This window comes from Bidens hawaiensis, unplaced genomic scaffold (assembly GCF_021521415.1).
Source record: "Bidens hawaiensis isolate Kalapana, Puna unplaced genomic scaffold, B.hawaiensis_p1.1 tig00035920_1, whole genome shotgun sequence".
Lineage (NCBI taxonomy): Eukaryota > Viridiplantae > Streptophyta > Magnoliopsida > Asterales > Asteraceae > Bidens > Bidens hawaiensis.
Genome location: NW_027496256.1, coordinates 163266 through 180828, shown reverse-complemented (window position 1 = coordinate 180828; position 17563 = coordinate 163266). Strand labels below are relative to the sequence as shown.

General features: G+C 39.9%; 1 protein-coding gene across 1 annotated transcript; it reads right to left on the bottom strand.

Moving 5' to 3' along the window:
- Positions 1-14664: 14664 nt before the first annotated feature.
- Positions 14665-15468, bottom strand: LOC143587918 (uncharacterized). The gene has a single exon (XM_077069073.1). The coding sequence runs from the start codon at positions 15466-15468 to the stop codon at positions 14665-14667; it is 804 nt and encodes a 267-aa protein (XP_076925188.1).
- Positions 15469-17563: the final 2095 nt, after the last annotated feature.

Sequence of the window (17563 nt, the reverse complement as noted above, 5' to 3'; positions counted from 1 at the left end):
GGATCCGGGAATGTATGGTGCTAAAGTCACTCCGAGCTCAAGTTCAAAATTAGAATCCACTGCCTACTACTCTAAGGGGGAATCAACTCCACTCTAGATGGTCATGTGATACTCAATATAGATGGTGACGTATGTTTAGTAGCAGTAGGGAGTAATTCCTCAAAGCCTCAAACTACAACTGGAAATTTCTCATCCAATGCTCCAAACAATAACTACTCACAGATGCCTATGAGTGTGAAATCTGCTGAACCACAGTTTGCCCTCTATGCATCTTTCATTGCATCTTATGAGAACTATATCAAACGTAAAATAGTAGACCCTGCAACTTTGGATGAAGACTATGATCAGATCGATGCTGATGATTTGGAAGAGATGGATCTGCAGTGGCAGATGGCTATGATAGTAAGAAGGGTAAAGAGATTCATGAAGAAAACGGGTAGAAAGTTCGTTGGAGAAAGACCAGGGTTTGATAAATCAAAGGTTCGATGTTACAACTGTCAACAAAATGGACACTTTGCTAAGGAATGTACAAATAAGAGAGTCGAACGAAGTTAGAACAGGCCTGCACAACAGAATGGGGGTGGTAGTGAAAATAGGGCTATGGTATCTTGACAGAATGGTGGATACAACTAGAATTTACAAGTTGAGGAAGTGTTCGAACAGGCTAATTTGGTAAACATCGAAACTGGAGGAAGTGAGAGAGAGACGGGAGAAGATCAGTCATACATGGCAGAAGTGAACGATCAGCTCTCTGATGTAAGTTCTGAACTTCATTGTGAACAATGTGAAAATCTGTCTGAACAATTAAAAACATTAACTGATCAGTTTGTTAGTTTGGATACTAAATTTAAAAGCCTGAAAGAAGAACATCACTACTCTAAAACTAAAGAAAATAGTTACTCGGTAAAAATAAAAGCTAGTGAAAAGGATATCAGAAGTCTTAAAGCCAGTCTAGCTGAAAAAATACAGGTAATTGATCTTAGTTATGAAGTGTTAGAAGAAAAGACCAAACTAATTGCTGAAAAAGATAAACAGATAGCTGATTACCAGGTAAGAGTGGTGGAACTAAACAGGAAAATTGAACAATTTAGAAATTCTTCAGCAATGCTAGATCACATCATAAGGGTTCAACGTTCCCCGGAATTGGATTTTCTGAAGTTCCACCACCGTATAACAATAACTATACTTATGATCCTAGTGATCAGCGATCTGCAAATGTTGAGATTAGGCAGACAGTTCCAATCAAAGTTTCTACTAAAGAAACTGAAGTTAATAAGAGCGAAACGAGTAAGTCAAGTTCTAATGTTGCGATTTCTGTCCCTAGCTCTGTCTCATCAAATTCGGACAAGTCTTCCGAATTGGGTGAGATAAAAGAAAAGGTTGTGTTACTAAAACGTGGGGAGGAATATAAGCCCGATGAAAAGAAATCTTCCCTAAATCCGTTCGTCCCACCATATGTTAGACAAACGGGTAATAACGCAACCTCGACATCTGCAACCACTGTTGAGACGAAGGTTCAAAACAGAAGTTGATTCAGATGCAATAAAGTAGGACACCTTGTAGCTGATTGTCCTCTAAAACAGAGAAAATTTAGAGGTATGAGGCCTCCGAAAACTGAGAATAAAACGAATACTAATTATGATGTTGTTAAGAATGTGAACACACCAAATTTCAGTCACCGGACTAATCCAAGATTTCAAAGAAATCAGTCTCGTTTTTTCCCAGTAAACTACCAAACCAACAATTATAATTTAGTTAATTCACGAAGGTTTGGATGGCCTCATAGCCAGTCCTCTAGAAGGTTTCCGTTCAGAACTTATAGAAACTATCCTCAAACTGACTTTGGGAAATCAAGGTGCTGGATACCTGATAACAGGTTTACTCAACCCAAGACCCGTAGGACTTGGGTCCCCAGATTTTAATCTATTTCTTTAATTGTGCAGGAACAGTCAAACAGGGCTGTAAACAAATATGTGGGTTGTTGACAGTGGCTGTTCCCGGCACATGACTGGTAACAAGAAATTGTTACGTGACTGGAAATCTGTTCAAGGAGGAAGGGTTAGTTTCGCTGGAGAGAGTGGAGGTAGAATCAGTGATATTGGAACTGTGACGAATGGAAGAATAAAGTTAGAGAATGTGAATTTTGTGGAAGAGTTGAAGCATAACTTGTTGAGTGTATCTCAGATTTGTGACAAAGAATACACGGTGCATTTTACTAAAAATGAGGCAATCGTTCTTTATCCTGGTTTCAAGATACCAGACGCCTGGGTTTTGATGAAAGCTCCAAGAGAAAAGAACACGTATGTAATGGATATGAGGTCAACTGAGATGACAACAGAAGAGTCATGTCTTATGTCAAAGGCAACTAAGTCTGAGTCAGAGTTGTGGCATCGAAGAATGGGACATATACATCTTCGCAAAATGAATTACATTGTCAAGAATGGGCTGGTACTTGGGGTTCCCTTGAAGAATTTTAACTTTGAAGATCAATGCTTGTCGTGCAAGAAAGGAAAGCAACACAAAAAGCCTCATCACACCAAGAAGGTTAACTCAATTGTCAGCACCCTAGACCTACTACACATGGATCTCTTTGGTCCTGTGAATGTAAAGAGTCTTGGTGGAACGTCATACTGCTTGGTTGTAACCGATGATTACTCTCGATACTCTTGGGTATACTTTCTAAAGGCAAAAGATGAGACAGTTCAGTTGGTAATTAACTTGATTACCAAGGTTGAAAATATTGTTGGGAGAAAGGTAAAGTACATCAGGAGTGATAATGGTACAGAGTTCAAGAACTATCAGATGGAGATGTTCTGCTTACAGAAAGGGATAGAACACCAGTACAGCGCCCCGTATACTCCGCAACAAAATGGAGTAGCTGAGAGGAAGAATAGAACGCTAATCGAAGGAGCCAGAACCATGCTGGCAGATGCTAAACTTCCCGTGGTGTTCTGGGCTGAGGCTGTTGCTACAGCCTGCTATATCCTTAATCGTGTTTTAACTGTTAAAAGATTAAATAAAACATGTTATGAACTTATGCATGGTAGAAAGCCAAAATTGAAGGGTCTTGAACCTTTCGGATCCCCATGTTCGATATTAAAGACTAACTCTAAATTTGGTGAGAAAGCCGGCGAAGGTATCTTAGTCGGATATGTTGTTGGGACCCCCAACAGAAGAATCTTTAATTTATCGAACATCAAGGTTGAGGTGGTCTGTAACACTGACATTACGAGTTACAAATCACCAAGGCCTAGCATGGGACCTGCTGAAACTTTCGACTATGATAAAATTGCTTCACAGATGTGCCTTACTTGGATTTTGCAGAAGTTGATGAGAAAATTGCTTCACAGATTCTGTATGACGAGGAGGAAAATATTGAGCAACGGCCGCAATACGATGAAAGTCAACCAACCTAGTCAAGTGCTGTTGATACTCCTACTGTCTCTACTGAAGAAGAATTCTACAATCCATTTCACACTCAACATCAATCACACACTGATGAACTCTCTTCAAATTTAGAAAATAATCTGGAAGTCGGTCCGATTCAGACCACTAGAATTCACAAAAATCATCCTTTGGAGAACGTGATAGGTAATCCGTCTGACGGTGTTCGAACAAGAAGAAGTTTGGATGAACACACATGTGTTTACGCAAGCATTAAAGACACGGGTATTATAAATGAATCCTTGCTTCATCAGCCAGATTGAACCAAAGAATTATCAAATGGCTCTAAAGGATAGCTCGTGGGTCGAAGCCATGCAGGAAGAACTAGCACAGTTTGAGAAGATGGAAGTATGGAAATTAGTTGAAAAACCACAGGACGTGAAGGCTATAGGTACTAAGTGGGTGTTTAAATGTAAGAGAGATGAGAAAGGGATAATCATACGCAACAAGGCAAGATTGGTAGTGAAAGGGTTTAATCAGCAGGAAGGAGTCGATTACAATGAAGTGTTTGCTCCTGTGGCAAGATTGGAGGCATTTCGATTATTTCTGGCATTTGCTGCACACAAAGAGATGAAAGTGTTCCAGTTAGATGTGAAAAGTGCCTTTCTTAATGGTAAAGTCGATGAGGTGGTGTATGTTGAACAACCTCCGGGTTTCCCTGACCCAGATTTTCCTGATCATGTGTACAAACTGAGCAAAGCGTTGTATGGATTACATCAGGCTCCTCGTGCCTGGTACGCAACCTTGTCCGACTACTTGCTTGAGAATGGGTTCGAAAGAGGAAAGATCGATAGTACGCTGTTTGTCAAGAGAAAAGGGGGAGATTTTCTACTCGTTCAAGTCTATGTGGACGACATCATTTTTGTTGCATCAAAAGTAACCATGTGTCAGGAATTTGAAGCATTCATGAAAAAGAGGTTTGAAATGAGCGCCATGGGCGAATTAACTTTCTTTTTGGGATTGCAGGTAGATCAGAAGAAAGATGGAATGTTTATTCGTCAAACGAAATATGTCCATGATGTGCTCAAACGCTTCAAGATGGACGATAGCACCCCATTTGACACTCCAATTTACGTCAACCACAAACTGGGTGCTGATTCTGACAGTGATGAAGATGTTGATCCCACCCAATATCGAGCAATCATAGGTTCTTTAATGTATCTAACTGCATCTAGACCTGACATTATGTTTGCAGTTTGTCTTTGGGCTCGTTTTCAGGCAAACCCGAAGGAGTCTCACATGATGGGAGTGAAGAGAATCTTGCGGTATCTCAAAGGGAAGCCAAAGTTGGGACTATGGTACATGAAAGGGGGAGAACTGGATTTGGTAGCTTACACAGATTCTGACTATGGAGGTTGCAATCAGAATAGGAAGTCCACAACCGGTGGATGTCAGTTTCTCGGAGAAAGATTGGTGTCGTGGCAGTGCAAGAAACAGACCTCAGTAGCCATTTCCACCTGTGAAGCAGAGTACATGGCAGCATCAAACTGCTGCTCCCAGGTTCTATGGATAAAACAGCAATTGCGCGATTATGGTCAGAATTTCACTCAAACTCCTATTTGTATTGCTAACATTGCTGCAATCTCAGTAACTAACAATCCCGTAAAACACAGTAAAACTAAACATATTGACATTCGTCATCATTTTATACGGGATTGTGCTGAGAAGAAATTAATTGTGCTTGAAAAGGTTGATTCATTGGAAAATTTTTCCGATCTTTTTACTAAAGCGTTTGACCGATCCCGTTTTAAAAATCTTGTTGAGCTTAATGGGATGATCAATCCCGAGTAACCTTGTTTTAAATTTTACTGGAAAAAAAAACCATCACTAACACTTAAAATTATTTCGGTTGCTCAAGTTTGAAGGACATATCTTCGGATATGTTTGGTCCTTATCTCTACTTGTAGTTTTTGAGGATAGCCATTAACTGGATGACTGAAAGTGACCGGAGCGGTTTTTGATGTGCTTTGGTTCTTTCGCTTAAAAATTACTCATTCATACTTAGTTAGAAGGACACATACTTGTATGTGGTCGGTCCAGCTGATCCATTGGATCCTCAGGATAGCCATTTACCTGATGACTTTGACTTGTTCGGGGCGTTATAATTTTAAATTTTTTTTTTTGGGAGATGATATAATTTTTCAAGTCTATAACTTCGTAAGAAGTTTCAATACGATGTTTAAAAGAAAATTGATCCAACCCTGGAAAGTGATAGAAAAACTGATTTTGTGTGCTTAACTGGTGAAGTTATTAGGCCTAAAAGACTCTAGAACAGTCATTGTATGTTATGGTAGCTTTCTATGGTACGTAAAAGTAGAAGTGATACAAACTAAATCTTCTCGATTTATTGTGGAGAATCACTCTGAGCTGTGCATGTCTCCATATACATCTTTCCGAATGATAGGCAGAAAAGTGATTACCCAATCATACACGAGCCCGTGAGTGTTCTGATTCCCGCGGAGATAGTACTACGTACCTGCAGTGATCCAGATCCGGGACTTGCAGTTGAATTCAATTATGAAGTCGTATAAAGATGTTTATTTATTTTAAAAAAAACTTATGGTTATTATTGTTAAGCCTTCTGAAGCTGATTTTATTACACATATCTAGAAAGAGGCAAGATGACTCGGTCAACATATGAGATATAACTAGAAGAAGAATCCGAAGATCGATGTGTGCTTACTGACCAATCAAACACTACGGGTCGAAGTCAATTCGGGGTGACTTGGGGAAAGCCAAATATGCTTTGAGAATGATAGGAGGCATCACAATCTCTCATGTGATGTCCATCTAAATTTTGAGCTTAATTGAACCTAATCCGTATCACAGAAGCGATGAAAACCATACTAAGGTTTATACCTGCTTACAACCTGTTTCTTTATGTCATAATACCGCTGAACATGGATCTATGTGACAGCCACTTAATTAGTATGATTTCAGTTCGGATCTTTTCTAAAACATGCAGGTTTTCGTCAAGACTGAAATTTGATCCCGTTTATTTTATTACTCAAATTTTCGTTGCCTATTTTTGTTTTAAGGTTTAAAACTTGGTTACTTGGTTCTTTGATCGTAAAGTTTAAATCGTTAACGGAGAATTTTAAAAGCGTCTTGCATTTTGATCAATTTTATAAGGTTCTGTTTGTAAATTAATATAGGCGAAGTTAATTGGTGAGCTAATAGGCGAAGTTGACTAATTGGTTGAAAAAGGCGAAGTTAATTTTGGACGAAGTTAACACAACTTCGCCTATGGGGTTGCTTCTAACTATAAGAGGGGATTCGGTGGTCAAACTTGTCAAACTATTTGTTGGTGCATGTTTTGTGGCCGTCGCTTGGCGAATAGTTTAGAATGTTTATGTTGTATGCTGTACACCTAGGTAGTGGTTCACGCTGAAAGTGATCCATTTGAAAGAGCATTTTCAAATGGATACTCATTCGATCGAATGAGTTTCTGATTCGATCGAATGAGTCTGCCATTCGATCGAATAGGACTCATTCGATCGAATGAGTCCTGACCGAATGGCAGCGGGTATAAATACCAGCTTTCAGGCGTGAACAGGTAAGAGTTTAAGGATTTGCGTGCCCGGCGCCCAGGTGCTGTCCGGATGAGGGGGAGGCCATGCTCGACCTCCCCCTGCCATAGATCGTGATTTCAGTGTTTAACAAGCATGTAATCTTTCGTTTTTATCAATGAAATCGTTTGTTTCGTGTTTGTTTCTATCCGTCTTTGGTCTTCAAACCTTCCGTCTCGAACGCGCTCGGATCGTCTCGGTCCCGGCTGAGCCAACAATTGGTATCAGAGCCACGGTTACCGCTAGAAGGGTCTAACAACCGTTCTAGCAAACCGAGCTCTTGATTTTATGCGTTCTGGACGTTAAAATGTTGGTGTGTTCTTCGTGTTCTTCGCGTTTTCTGGGCTGGCGTTGAAGGAGTCGAATCAGTCCATTCGATCGAACGAGTTCCCCATTCGATCGAATAGGCCTATTCGATTGACTGATTCGATCGAATCAGTCTTCCCGCTCAAAAGTGTCAAATTCAAACGCCAGTTTTCCCGCCCATTCGATTGTCTTCATTCGATCGAATCAGATTGTATTCGATCGAACTGGTTTTCCCGCTCAAAGTGTCAAATTCAAATAGCTGATCGAACCAGTTCTTCATCCGATCGAATCTGTTCTTCATCCGATCGAATCTGTGCTTCATTCGATCGAACATGTTCCAGACCAAAAAAAAAAAAAAAAAAAAAAAAAAAGGAGTCTGGAACGCCCGCTTACACGAAAATTTGCCCAAGCCATTTTTATCAGTCGGGAAGTCTTCTGAAAAAGTTTGGCAAAAATAAAATTTTTTCGACAAAATTTCCGGGAAATTTTCGGTTAATTTTCGGGTCAGTGATGAAGATTTTTCTGGACATCCTATACAAGTTGATTACTATCCAGAAAAAGTTTGGTGACAGTGAAATTTTCACTGATATTTGCCGGCAAAGTCAGAGCGTTTAAATGTTTAATGGTTAAAGCGGCAAATTGGGGCGATGAACAAAGCACAATCACCTGAAGGAATTATCGTCTACAAGTTTAATGGATAACCCCTTGTTCATTGAGCTTCTACAGTGGTGATTGTTATAAGAACACAGAAGAACAGAGAAAAGTGATTACTGATGAGTTATTGTGGGGTAGTCAGGAGCATCTGACTATTTATGGGCCAATCAGCGTCAAATAATTTATTTTCCGCATGTGAAGATTCTGCTTTGTGGAGAGAATCTGAGTTTGAGTTATTGTGGGGTAGTCAGGAGCATCTGACTATTTATGGGCCAATCAGCGTCAAATATTTATTTTCCGCATGTGAAGATTCTGCTTTGTGGAGAGAATCTGAGTTTGAGTTATTGTGGGGTAGTCAGGAGCATCTGACTATTTATGGGCCAATCAGCGTCAAATATTTATTTTCCGCATGTGAAGATTCTGCTTTGTGGAGAGAATCTGAGTTTGAGTTATTGTGGGGTAGTCAGGAGCATCTGACTATTTATGGGCCAATCAGCGTCAAATATTTATTTTCCGCATGTGAAGATTCCGCTTTGTGGAGAGAATCTGAGTTTGAGTTATTGTGGGGTAGTCAGGAGCATCTGACTATTTATGGGCCAATCAGCGTCAAATATTTATTTTCCGCATGTGAAGATTCTGCTTTGTGGAGAGAATCTGAGTTTGAGTTATTGTGGGGTAGTCAGGAGCATCTGACTATTTATGGGCCAATCAGCGTCAAATATTTATTTTCCGCATGTGAGAATTCCGCTTTGTGGAGGGAATTCTGTTGAAGAATGGTGATTCGCAATCACGAAGTTAATGATGTGTCTTTGTCTCCGATGATGAATCTGCATACAAACTAATCTGTTTAGGCGGAGTAGCTGTGGATCGGAAGCCTCATCAAAGATTGCCCAATACATTATTAAGTCAGCGGAAGACGATATGAGCTTACACGTCTATATATTGGGATACACGCCAACGTCTGAGGGGGAATTTCTATAGTTGGTTGTTTTTAAACAGATTGTTTTGTCTGAAGATGTCAGCAATGGAGAACACTTTGCATCATTAACCGAGAGTTCAGTCTAAGGGGGAATCTTGCTGCAATGATGGTATTCTTCAACGTGATTATCAAGATATAGCAGAAGATTTGACTGAAGATTGCAAGAGGTGTCTACAGCAATTCGCAAGCAACGTCCAAGGGGGAATATGTTGGTGCATGTTTTGTGGCCGTCGCTTGGCGAATAGTTTAGAATGTTTATGTTGTATGCTGTACACCTAGGTAGTGGTTCACGCTGAAAGTGATCCATTTGAAAGAGCATTTTCAAATGGATACTCATTCGATCGAATGAGTTTCTGATTCGATCGAATGAGTCTGCCATTCGATCGAATAGGACTCATTCGATCGAATGAGTCCTGACCGAATGGCAGCGGGTATAAATACCAGCTTTCAGGCGTGAACAGGTAAGGTTTTAAGGATTTGCGTGCCCGGGGCCCAGGTGCTGTCCGGATGAGGGGGGAGGCCATGCTCGACCTCCCCCTGCCATAGATCGTGATTTCAGTGTTTAAACAAGCATGTAATCTTTCGTTTTTATCAATGAAATCGTTTGTTTCGTGTTTGTTTCTATCCGTCTTTGGTCTTCAAACCTTCCGTCTCGAACGCGCTCGGATCGTCTCGGTCCCGGCTGAGCCAACACTATTTTCAACCCATAACCCTCGGCGAACTTATACAATCGACATAAACTCTAATCAACCCTCATTCAAATATGTTTCTTGTCCGTGATTAAGGTTCGCAGGATCCAAGAGACCCGTAATTCGTTCTATATGGTGATAATTGGTGTCACGATGATTCGTTTTGTGGTCTCGCTTGCTGCAACCCACTAAACCCTCATTTAACAATTTGTTTTTACAGTTCTTAGTAACAAATGTGGTCCTGTGGATATCAATCGAGTAAACTCTTTCATATTTTCATCCTCAAATCGGCAAAACTAAACCACAAATGGGTCATCGTGATACGCCGATTACGAGGCGAAGTTAGGGTTTAGGCGAAGTTGTACTCAACTTCGCCATATGACTAACTTCGCCTGCACATGAAAATATTACCTAAGTGTTCTGATCTGTTTACTAAGGCAAAGTTGGGCTTCTGCGAAGTTAAACATAAGAGATATCATAACTTCGCTCATGGTAATAAGCGAAGTTTATGATCTGCTACGTCAATGTTCTAACTTAGACCGTTTGTTGTGCAGATATGGCTGCTGTGGCAGGTGCTGGTGGTGCTGGTGATGACGAAGGTGGTGACAACAACCGACAGTTCTTTCCGGGTCACAACATGTATAACACTTTGGATCCGGATGCTAGTGGTATAGACGACTATCGTGAGATCATTTCATTCCTCGTTCGCTCACGTATTTTTCACGCCATCACGAATACTCTTCCCATTTCGCTACCAAATATCGAAGACTTTTGGCGAACAGTTGAATATGACTGTAGAGTTGATCCTCCGGTTATGTGCGCTACAGTGAACAATCAGGTAGTACAGTTCTCGGCAGATCAAATAAGGGTTGCTTTACAGTTCGGGGTTGAAACTACAAATGATCCAACAGACTTTCCGGCTACATTCAGAGATGGTACGTTTCTGCGCATGGGTTATTCGGGTCCGTTGGGTGACACTCAAAGGAGAAAGGGATTTTTGTTAGATCAGTGGCGGTTTCTGATGCACGTGATGATAGTCTGCATGTCTGGTCGTAAAGCTGGTACAGACGGTATGGGGGCAACAATGCAATCTGCAATGACTGCCCTGACTTACAACAAGCCTGCTTTAGTCAGATGGTGTTTTATGAGATTGATCGTCAGAGACGCGCGGTCGCTAGGGAAAGATTTTTGATGTATCCGAGATTCCTACAGATGATTCTGAATCACGTAGCTCCTACTCTGCCTCAACAACGTCCTATCTGTTATGTTGAAAGTGTGAGTAAGAGAATTTTTGCGCAATGTAGGTCATCAAGTGCTCGTAGCAAACCTGAACTTCATCCGCGGCACACTGCATTGTTTGGTTATTTGGTGAATCCTGCTTACGTTGCTCCTCCAGGAGATGAATTTCTTGATCCGGCACCGCAACAGACTGATGTTCCTCAACCACCACCTGTGGTACAGCAAGCACCGCCTGCTGATCCTGTTGTCGATCCGGAGCAACAGGTTGATCTTGAAGTTTCCTTTGGAGGGCAAGGTTTCTTTGACATGGACCGGGTTGATCCAGCCGCTAAAATTCAAGCCTATGTAGCTGAGGTGTCTGGGGTCAATGTGTCCATGGTCGCTACATCGGTGGCGGATTCTGATAGAACCGATTCTGACTCCTCCACTAACGATATCGTAGAAGCACAACAAATTCTTGCCAGACAAGAAAGAATACATGGCAATAGAAAGAAAGATTCGGATGACAATGAATTTGACTATGAGGAGGAGTTAGACAAGTTGGTACGAAGATCGAAGAAGGCCAGGGCTGGTGAAAGTTCAGGAGTTGGTGAAAGCTCAAGGGTGGTTCGTTTCTCTCCACCCTCGTTATCTGGTATGACTATGGTTCCTACTACTACGACTGTCACAGTGCCGATTACCACCAGTGTTTCTTTGGCGACCACGTCGTCGTCTTTTGGTACTCCTCCAACCACATTTCTGTTTATTGCTCCAGAGATAGCTTCCTTGCCGCCTCCTGTTCTTACTCCATCACAGGTTATTGCAAGATTTGTTGAGCCTATAGTGGTTGCTACTGTGGGGTTACCTATTTCGTTACCACTTGCGGTTACGGTTCAGCCTACCTCGGATATTCCAGTTAGTTTGGGCCTTCCTCCACCGTATGCTCAAGACATTTCTCACATAAGGTTTGATTTTTATGCTACTTTATCAGATTCTGAGAGGATAGCAGCTCTTGAACGGGTGGTTGCTGAACAGTCAAGAATTAATCTCATCCAAACTCATGCCATCCAGAGACTTGTGGCAGAGAATCAGTTACAGTCGTCCCTCCTTGTTGAACACGGTAAACTATTTGATGCTCTAAAACAGCTCTTAGCATCTCAGGGGGAGACGAGCTGCAAGGGCGACGAGTTGAGAACCAAGAAGAGACAAGATAGAGACGATGATCCCAATGCATCGAAAGGTGCAGGTGGTGAGCTGCCAAGAACTGAACAAACTCTTGGGACTTCCACATCTCAGGGGGAGTCAACTGGTACATCAGGTGGATCAGGTGGTGAAAATGTCATGGTTGTTGATGATGAGGAAACGTTGGGTGATGACGATGATTTAACAGATGATGTGTTAACTATTGATGAGATTGAAAAGATAGGAGAACAGATTGTGATTGATAGTGAGATAGAAGAAGGTGAGATTGTGGATGATAGTGTAGAACATGATATTCCAGATGTTAACAACGTGAATGTGAGTCAAGATGTGGATGTGTCAGATGAGTCTGAATGGGAAGAACAGCCGAGATGGAAGGAAGGCTGTGCTCAGTGGTTCCTCAAGACAAAGAAGCCCGCAGTGCTGACAATGTTCAAAAAGAGTTACAACATCAAGGGGTATGTTGAGTCGAAGAAAGGTATTATTTGCTGGCTGTATGATGAGCAGTTAAAGTTGTTTATGATTAAGCGTTATGATGGGATTCAGTACTTTAAAAAGGCTTTGAGATCACTGAACACCTTGCCTGAGTGTGAGGTGAAAGACTTAGCTAAATTGGGATTGATTAATAGGAGTGGTGACAATATGGCAAGAATAATTGGGAAGATCGTGTGGAAAGAGAGTGTATAAAAGAGAAGAAGTTTGAATTGCTAAAGCCTCAGAAAGGGATGTTAGTTGAAGATAAGGAAAGGGGAACGCGAGCTGATGGCAAGCCTTGGATGGTGATGAAGTATAAACCAATTCGGTGTTTGAAAGAGGTGCCAATGAAAATGATGCCTAAATATGTGTTAAAGAATCTCAAGTGGTGGTATGTCGACTGCCAGACTGCTGAAGCCGTTATGGAAGATGAGGACGAGCAGGAGATTCTGAGAGTGTATGATCCCATGCACTTGGTAAATTTGTCTCAAGCTGATTTACAGGTATTGAACGATAATAAGATATTCTATATTCCTGCGTGGAAGGATGAAGCAAAGAAGCACCAAAAGGTGGTCTCTGTCTGTATAAGGCAGGGAGTTCATGCTTGAAGACGAGCGGCACAAGAGTTTTGGGATTACAAGACACGAGAAAGAAGATAGAGATATGAAGCTACTGCCAAGGGGGAGTCTCTTGGTGCATGATGTCAGTAGTTCAGTATCTCGTGTTTTGCATGTGTCTGTAATCGTTTTAGTTTGTATCGTTTCTGTTTGAATATTGTTTTATGTAAGTTCACCATGTATGTTAGCGAACTTGGGAATAGCGAAGTTAGACAACTTCGCCTAGTATGTTAAGCGAAGTTGTCAAAGTCTATATATACTTCGGCTTAGGTTTGTTTGTAAAAAGGTTTTAAGGACGGTAGAACGTGTGTTAGTGATTATTGATATCACGTGTTGAAGCTTTGCAACATAATAGAGTTTATTAGTATTTTTCTGTGTGTTATACTTTATCGATTCAACGTATTGCTGATCTTACACTCATATCGTATTAAGTGGGGATTCCGCACCCTCGTGTTACGAGATACTCCTGTTTAGATCCGGCTGGGAACTCACATCCTTGCATGAGCACACATCCAAGGTCTAATTGGGATGCGTCACAGAAAACTACGAATCCATCAGTTCCTTCTGGAAGGGATAAGATTGGTGAACTACACAACTTTTGTTTAAGCAGTTGGAAAGATTCTTCTTGTTTTTCTGTCCACTCATATTTCTTGTCTTTTTGAGTCAATTGGGTTAAGGGTTGAGCTATAGAAGAAAAATTTTCAGTGAATCTACGGTAATAACCAGCTAGTCCCAAAAATTGTCGCACTTCAGTGGGTGACCTTGGTGTCTCCCAATTCTTAATTGCTTCAACTTTTGTTGGATCAACTAGGATACCATTCTCATTGATTACATGCCCTAAAAAGTGGACTTCTCGAAGCCAGAAATCGCACTTGGAAAATTTGGCATATAAGTTTTCTTCTTTTAGCAATTCTAGAATCAGTTTCAAGTGTTGTTCATGTTCATTCTTGGTTCTTGAATAGATAAGTATGTCATCGATGAATACTATCACGAATTTATCCAAGTATGGCTTACAAACTCTGTTCATAAGGTCCATGAACACAGCCGGTGCATTCGTTAGACCAAATGGCATGACCAGAAATTCATAATGGCCATAGCGAGTTCTGAAAGCGGTTTAGGAATATCTTCTTCTGCAACACGTAACTGATGATACCCGGATCACAAGTCGATCTTTGAGTAATAGCTTGATCCTTGCAACTGATCAAACAGATCATTAATTCTCGGTAGTGGGTACCGATTTTTAATAGTAAGTTTGTTCAGTTCTCTGTAATCGATACACATTCGAAAAGAGCCGTTCTTCTTTTTCACAAATAAGACTGGAGCTCCCCAAGGTGAGAAACTTGGTCTTATAAATCCCTTGTCTAGTAATTCCTAAAGCTGATTAGATAACTCTTGCATTTCTGATGGTGCTAATCTATACAGAGATCGAACTATCAGAGCGGCATCTTGAACCAGTCGATTCTGAATTCGACTTGACGCTGAGGAGGTAATCCTGGAAAATCATAAGGGAAAACTTATGGAAATTCCCGTACTACAGGAATATCCTCTATCTTTCGCTCTTTAACCTTTGTGTCGACTACGTTGACAAGGAAAGCCGGACATCCTTTCCTTAACATTTTGCGGGTTTTTGTGATACTAGAGAGTTTTAATTCTGGGCAACTCCGATCTCCCTGAATATTTAAACCTTGACCAGTTGGGGTTGGTAAACGAACTATCTTTTCGGAACATATGATCTCAGCTCTATTTTTGGATAACCCGTCAATTCCTACTACTATAACAAAACTGCCTAATTCTACGGGTAGAAGATCGATTGGAAACCTATGGTTTTCTAACAGAATATTGTAGTTTCGGACAATTTTACTGGTTTCAATTAGTTTCACGTTGGCTAATTCTATTGAGTAATTATTGTCTAACTTACTTGGTTCAATATCGAGAAGGGGTTCAAATTGGTTAGAAACAAAGCTTAGATCTGCTCCGGTATCAAATAGTACATAAGCATAATGATTATTAACGAGAAACTTACCAGTGACTACGGATGAGTCCTTCCGGGCCTTCTTCGCGTTCATCTCGAATGCTTTGCCCTTAGCATTTTGAATCTTGAGTTTGGGGCAATCATTTCTGAAATGTCCGATGACACCGCACTCGAAACATCCGGAAGTTTGGCTTCCTGTGGGTGGTGCAATTTTTGCATAACAGTCGCGAGTCACATGACCGAAACGGTTACATCGGTTACATTTCCAGCATTCACCAATATGAATTCTTCCACACCTGTTACAAGTGGAGCCCTGTCCTGGTCCTCTTGCGTTTACTGCAAACATTCTTCCTGCTCCTTGGTTTCTTTTGAACTGTCCTCCTGAGTTACCATTTCACTTCCGTTTGAGTTCTCCGAGTTTTTGATTCTTGGTAACTATTTTTCGTTCAGGTTCGGCGGTGGTCGTTTTCTTACCAGAGTCTTTCAGAGTTCCCATACGAACTACATATCAGTTAAAGATTTTGCCAGCTCTCGGGCTGACTGGATAGTGGTTGGTTTGGAGGAGGTAACCATTCCTCGGATCTCGGGAGCTAAGCCCCAAATGTACCTCTCGATTCTTGCATATTCAGGCGTAACCAGTCGGGGTACCAGTCGAGCCAACTTCTGTCACACCCCGAAAATCTTAACTTAACACAACGGTTTGGTTTACTACACGTGCTAATGCACGGTTTACAATACTTCACTTTTGTTCAAACACCCCACGCTCTCATTTCCATGCCACCTCGAAATCTTCACTTACCAGAAAAGATTATTAAAATATCGATCAATACAATGTGTTGGTGAGTTTCCCTTTATATCAAAATAGTCCATATATATATATATGAATCAAAAACATAACCGTTCGGGTTATGACAGATACCGATCGCCAACAATAATAGAAATCAATAATAAAAGCATTATCTTTTCTTATAAGAAAATATTTTACAAAATCAGAGTTAATTACACGTGCTAATGCACGGTTTACAATACTTCACTTTTGTTCAAACACCCCACGCTCTCATTTCCATGCCACCTCAAAATCTTCACTTACCTGAAAAGCATATTAAAATATCGATCAACACAATGTGTTGGTGAGTTTCCCTTTATATCAAAATAGTCCATATATATATATATATATATATATATATATATATATATATATATATATATATATATATATATATATATATATATATATATAAATATATATATATATATATATATATATATATGAATCAAAAACATAATCCAAATAATTAAAAAGTCCGATATCAATTCGTGTGTAATCGTCACTACATTCTGAAATATATCCAAGATATCTGTGTATAATGGCTTACCACCATTATAACACCAAACCGTGTGTAATGATCTACCGTCATTACATCACAAATCAATAGGCATTTCATTTCTTAAACAAATTGAGCTGTTGTAGACTAGCTAAGAATACAACATTACGTATGACATCTCTGTTGATAACTCGAAACATACCATACTCAAAATATACCCACTTTTAACCCAACGCGAATGGAAGTGGGGGGCGTCACCCCGATAGATCTACTCATATTTCTGTGCCCTTACTAATTCGGTTAACAGTTATTTAGCCAACTAGACTCATCCCGCATTATCCACCAATTTGTAAAATAAAAATCCTTTATAAAACATCAACGAAATCAATATGTAATAACGAATATACTTTTCCCCCAAAACACAATTAAATATCGTTTTAAAAACAATTCAAGTTAAAAATCGAGGGGGTTCGATAGAGAAACTCACTGTCTTGAAGCTGTTCCAAAATTCCCGTGTCCTATATTAGAACACGTTTTGTTAATAAAAACTTGATTTTAGTTTTTATACAAAAATCCTTTTAAATTTGTTAGTCCTATTCTAACGTATACATAAGCACATAACACATAAGCGAATACACATAGTTCGGTTTTTCGTTAGTCATTATTTAATTATTTAAATTAATTAATTAATTAAATAATATGATAAAATATTTTTATGTTTTAGTTGCTGGAATTTTTAAGAAAATATTAATATTTTTTTTTTCACAAAACTTAACGGTTTCGTCGGTTTTGTCGGTTTTATGCTTAAAATGCGTTAATTCGGTTTTTCGTTTAAAATATAACTTATAAATTATGAAAAATACTTGTTTCATAAATATTAATCAAGTTTTAAAAGTTTTCTTGTGAAAATATATTATTTTCATTTTTGTTAATATTTTCTTAAAATAGCAACTTTTTAAAGTTTTCGTGTCGGTTTTCGCGACACAAACCGTTTAGGACTAAATTTTATCATCTTGTCCTTTTCTCATGTATTAACTTATGTTATACATGAGTATTTGACCACTTTAGAGGCTGTTCTAAAACAGTCTCTAATAGTTGTGTCGGTTTTGCTTAAAA

Bases quoted from the DNA above. Each gene is read 5' to 3' on its own strand.
- LOC143587918 (XM_077069073.1), bottom strand. From the start codon at position 15,468: ATGTTTGCAGTAAACGCAAGAGGACCAGGACAGGGCTCCACTTGTAAC.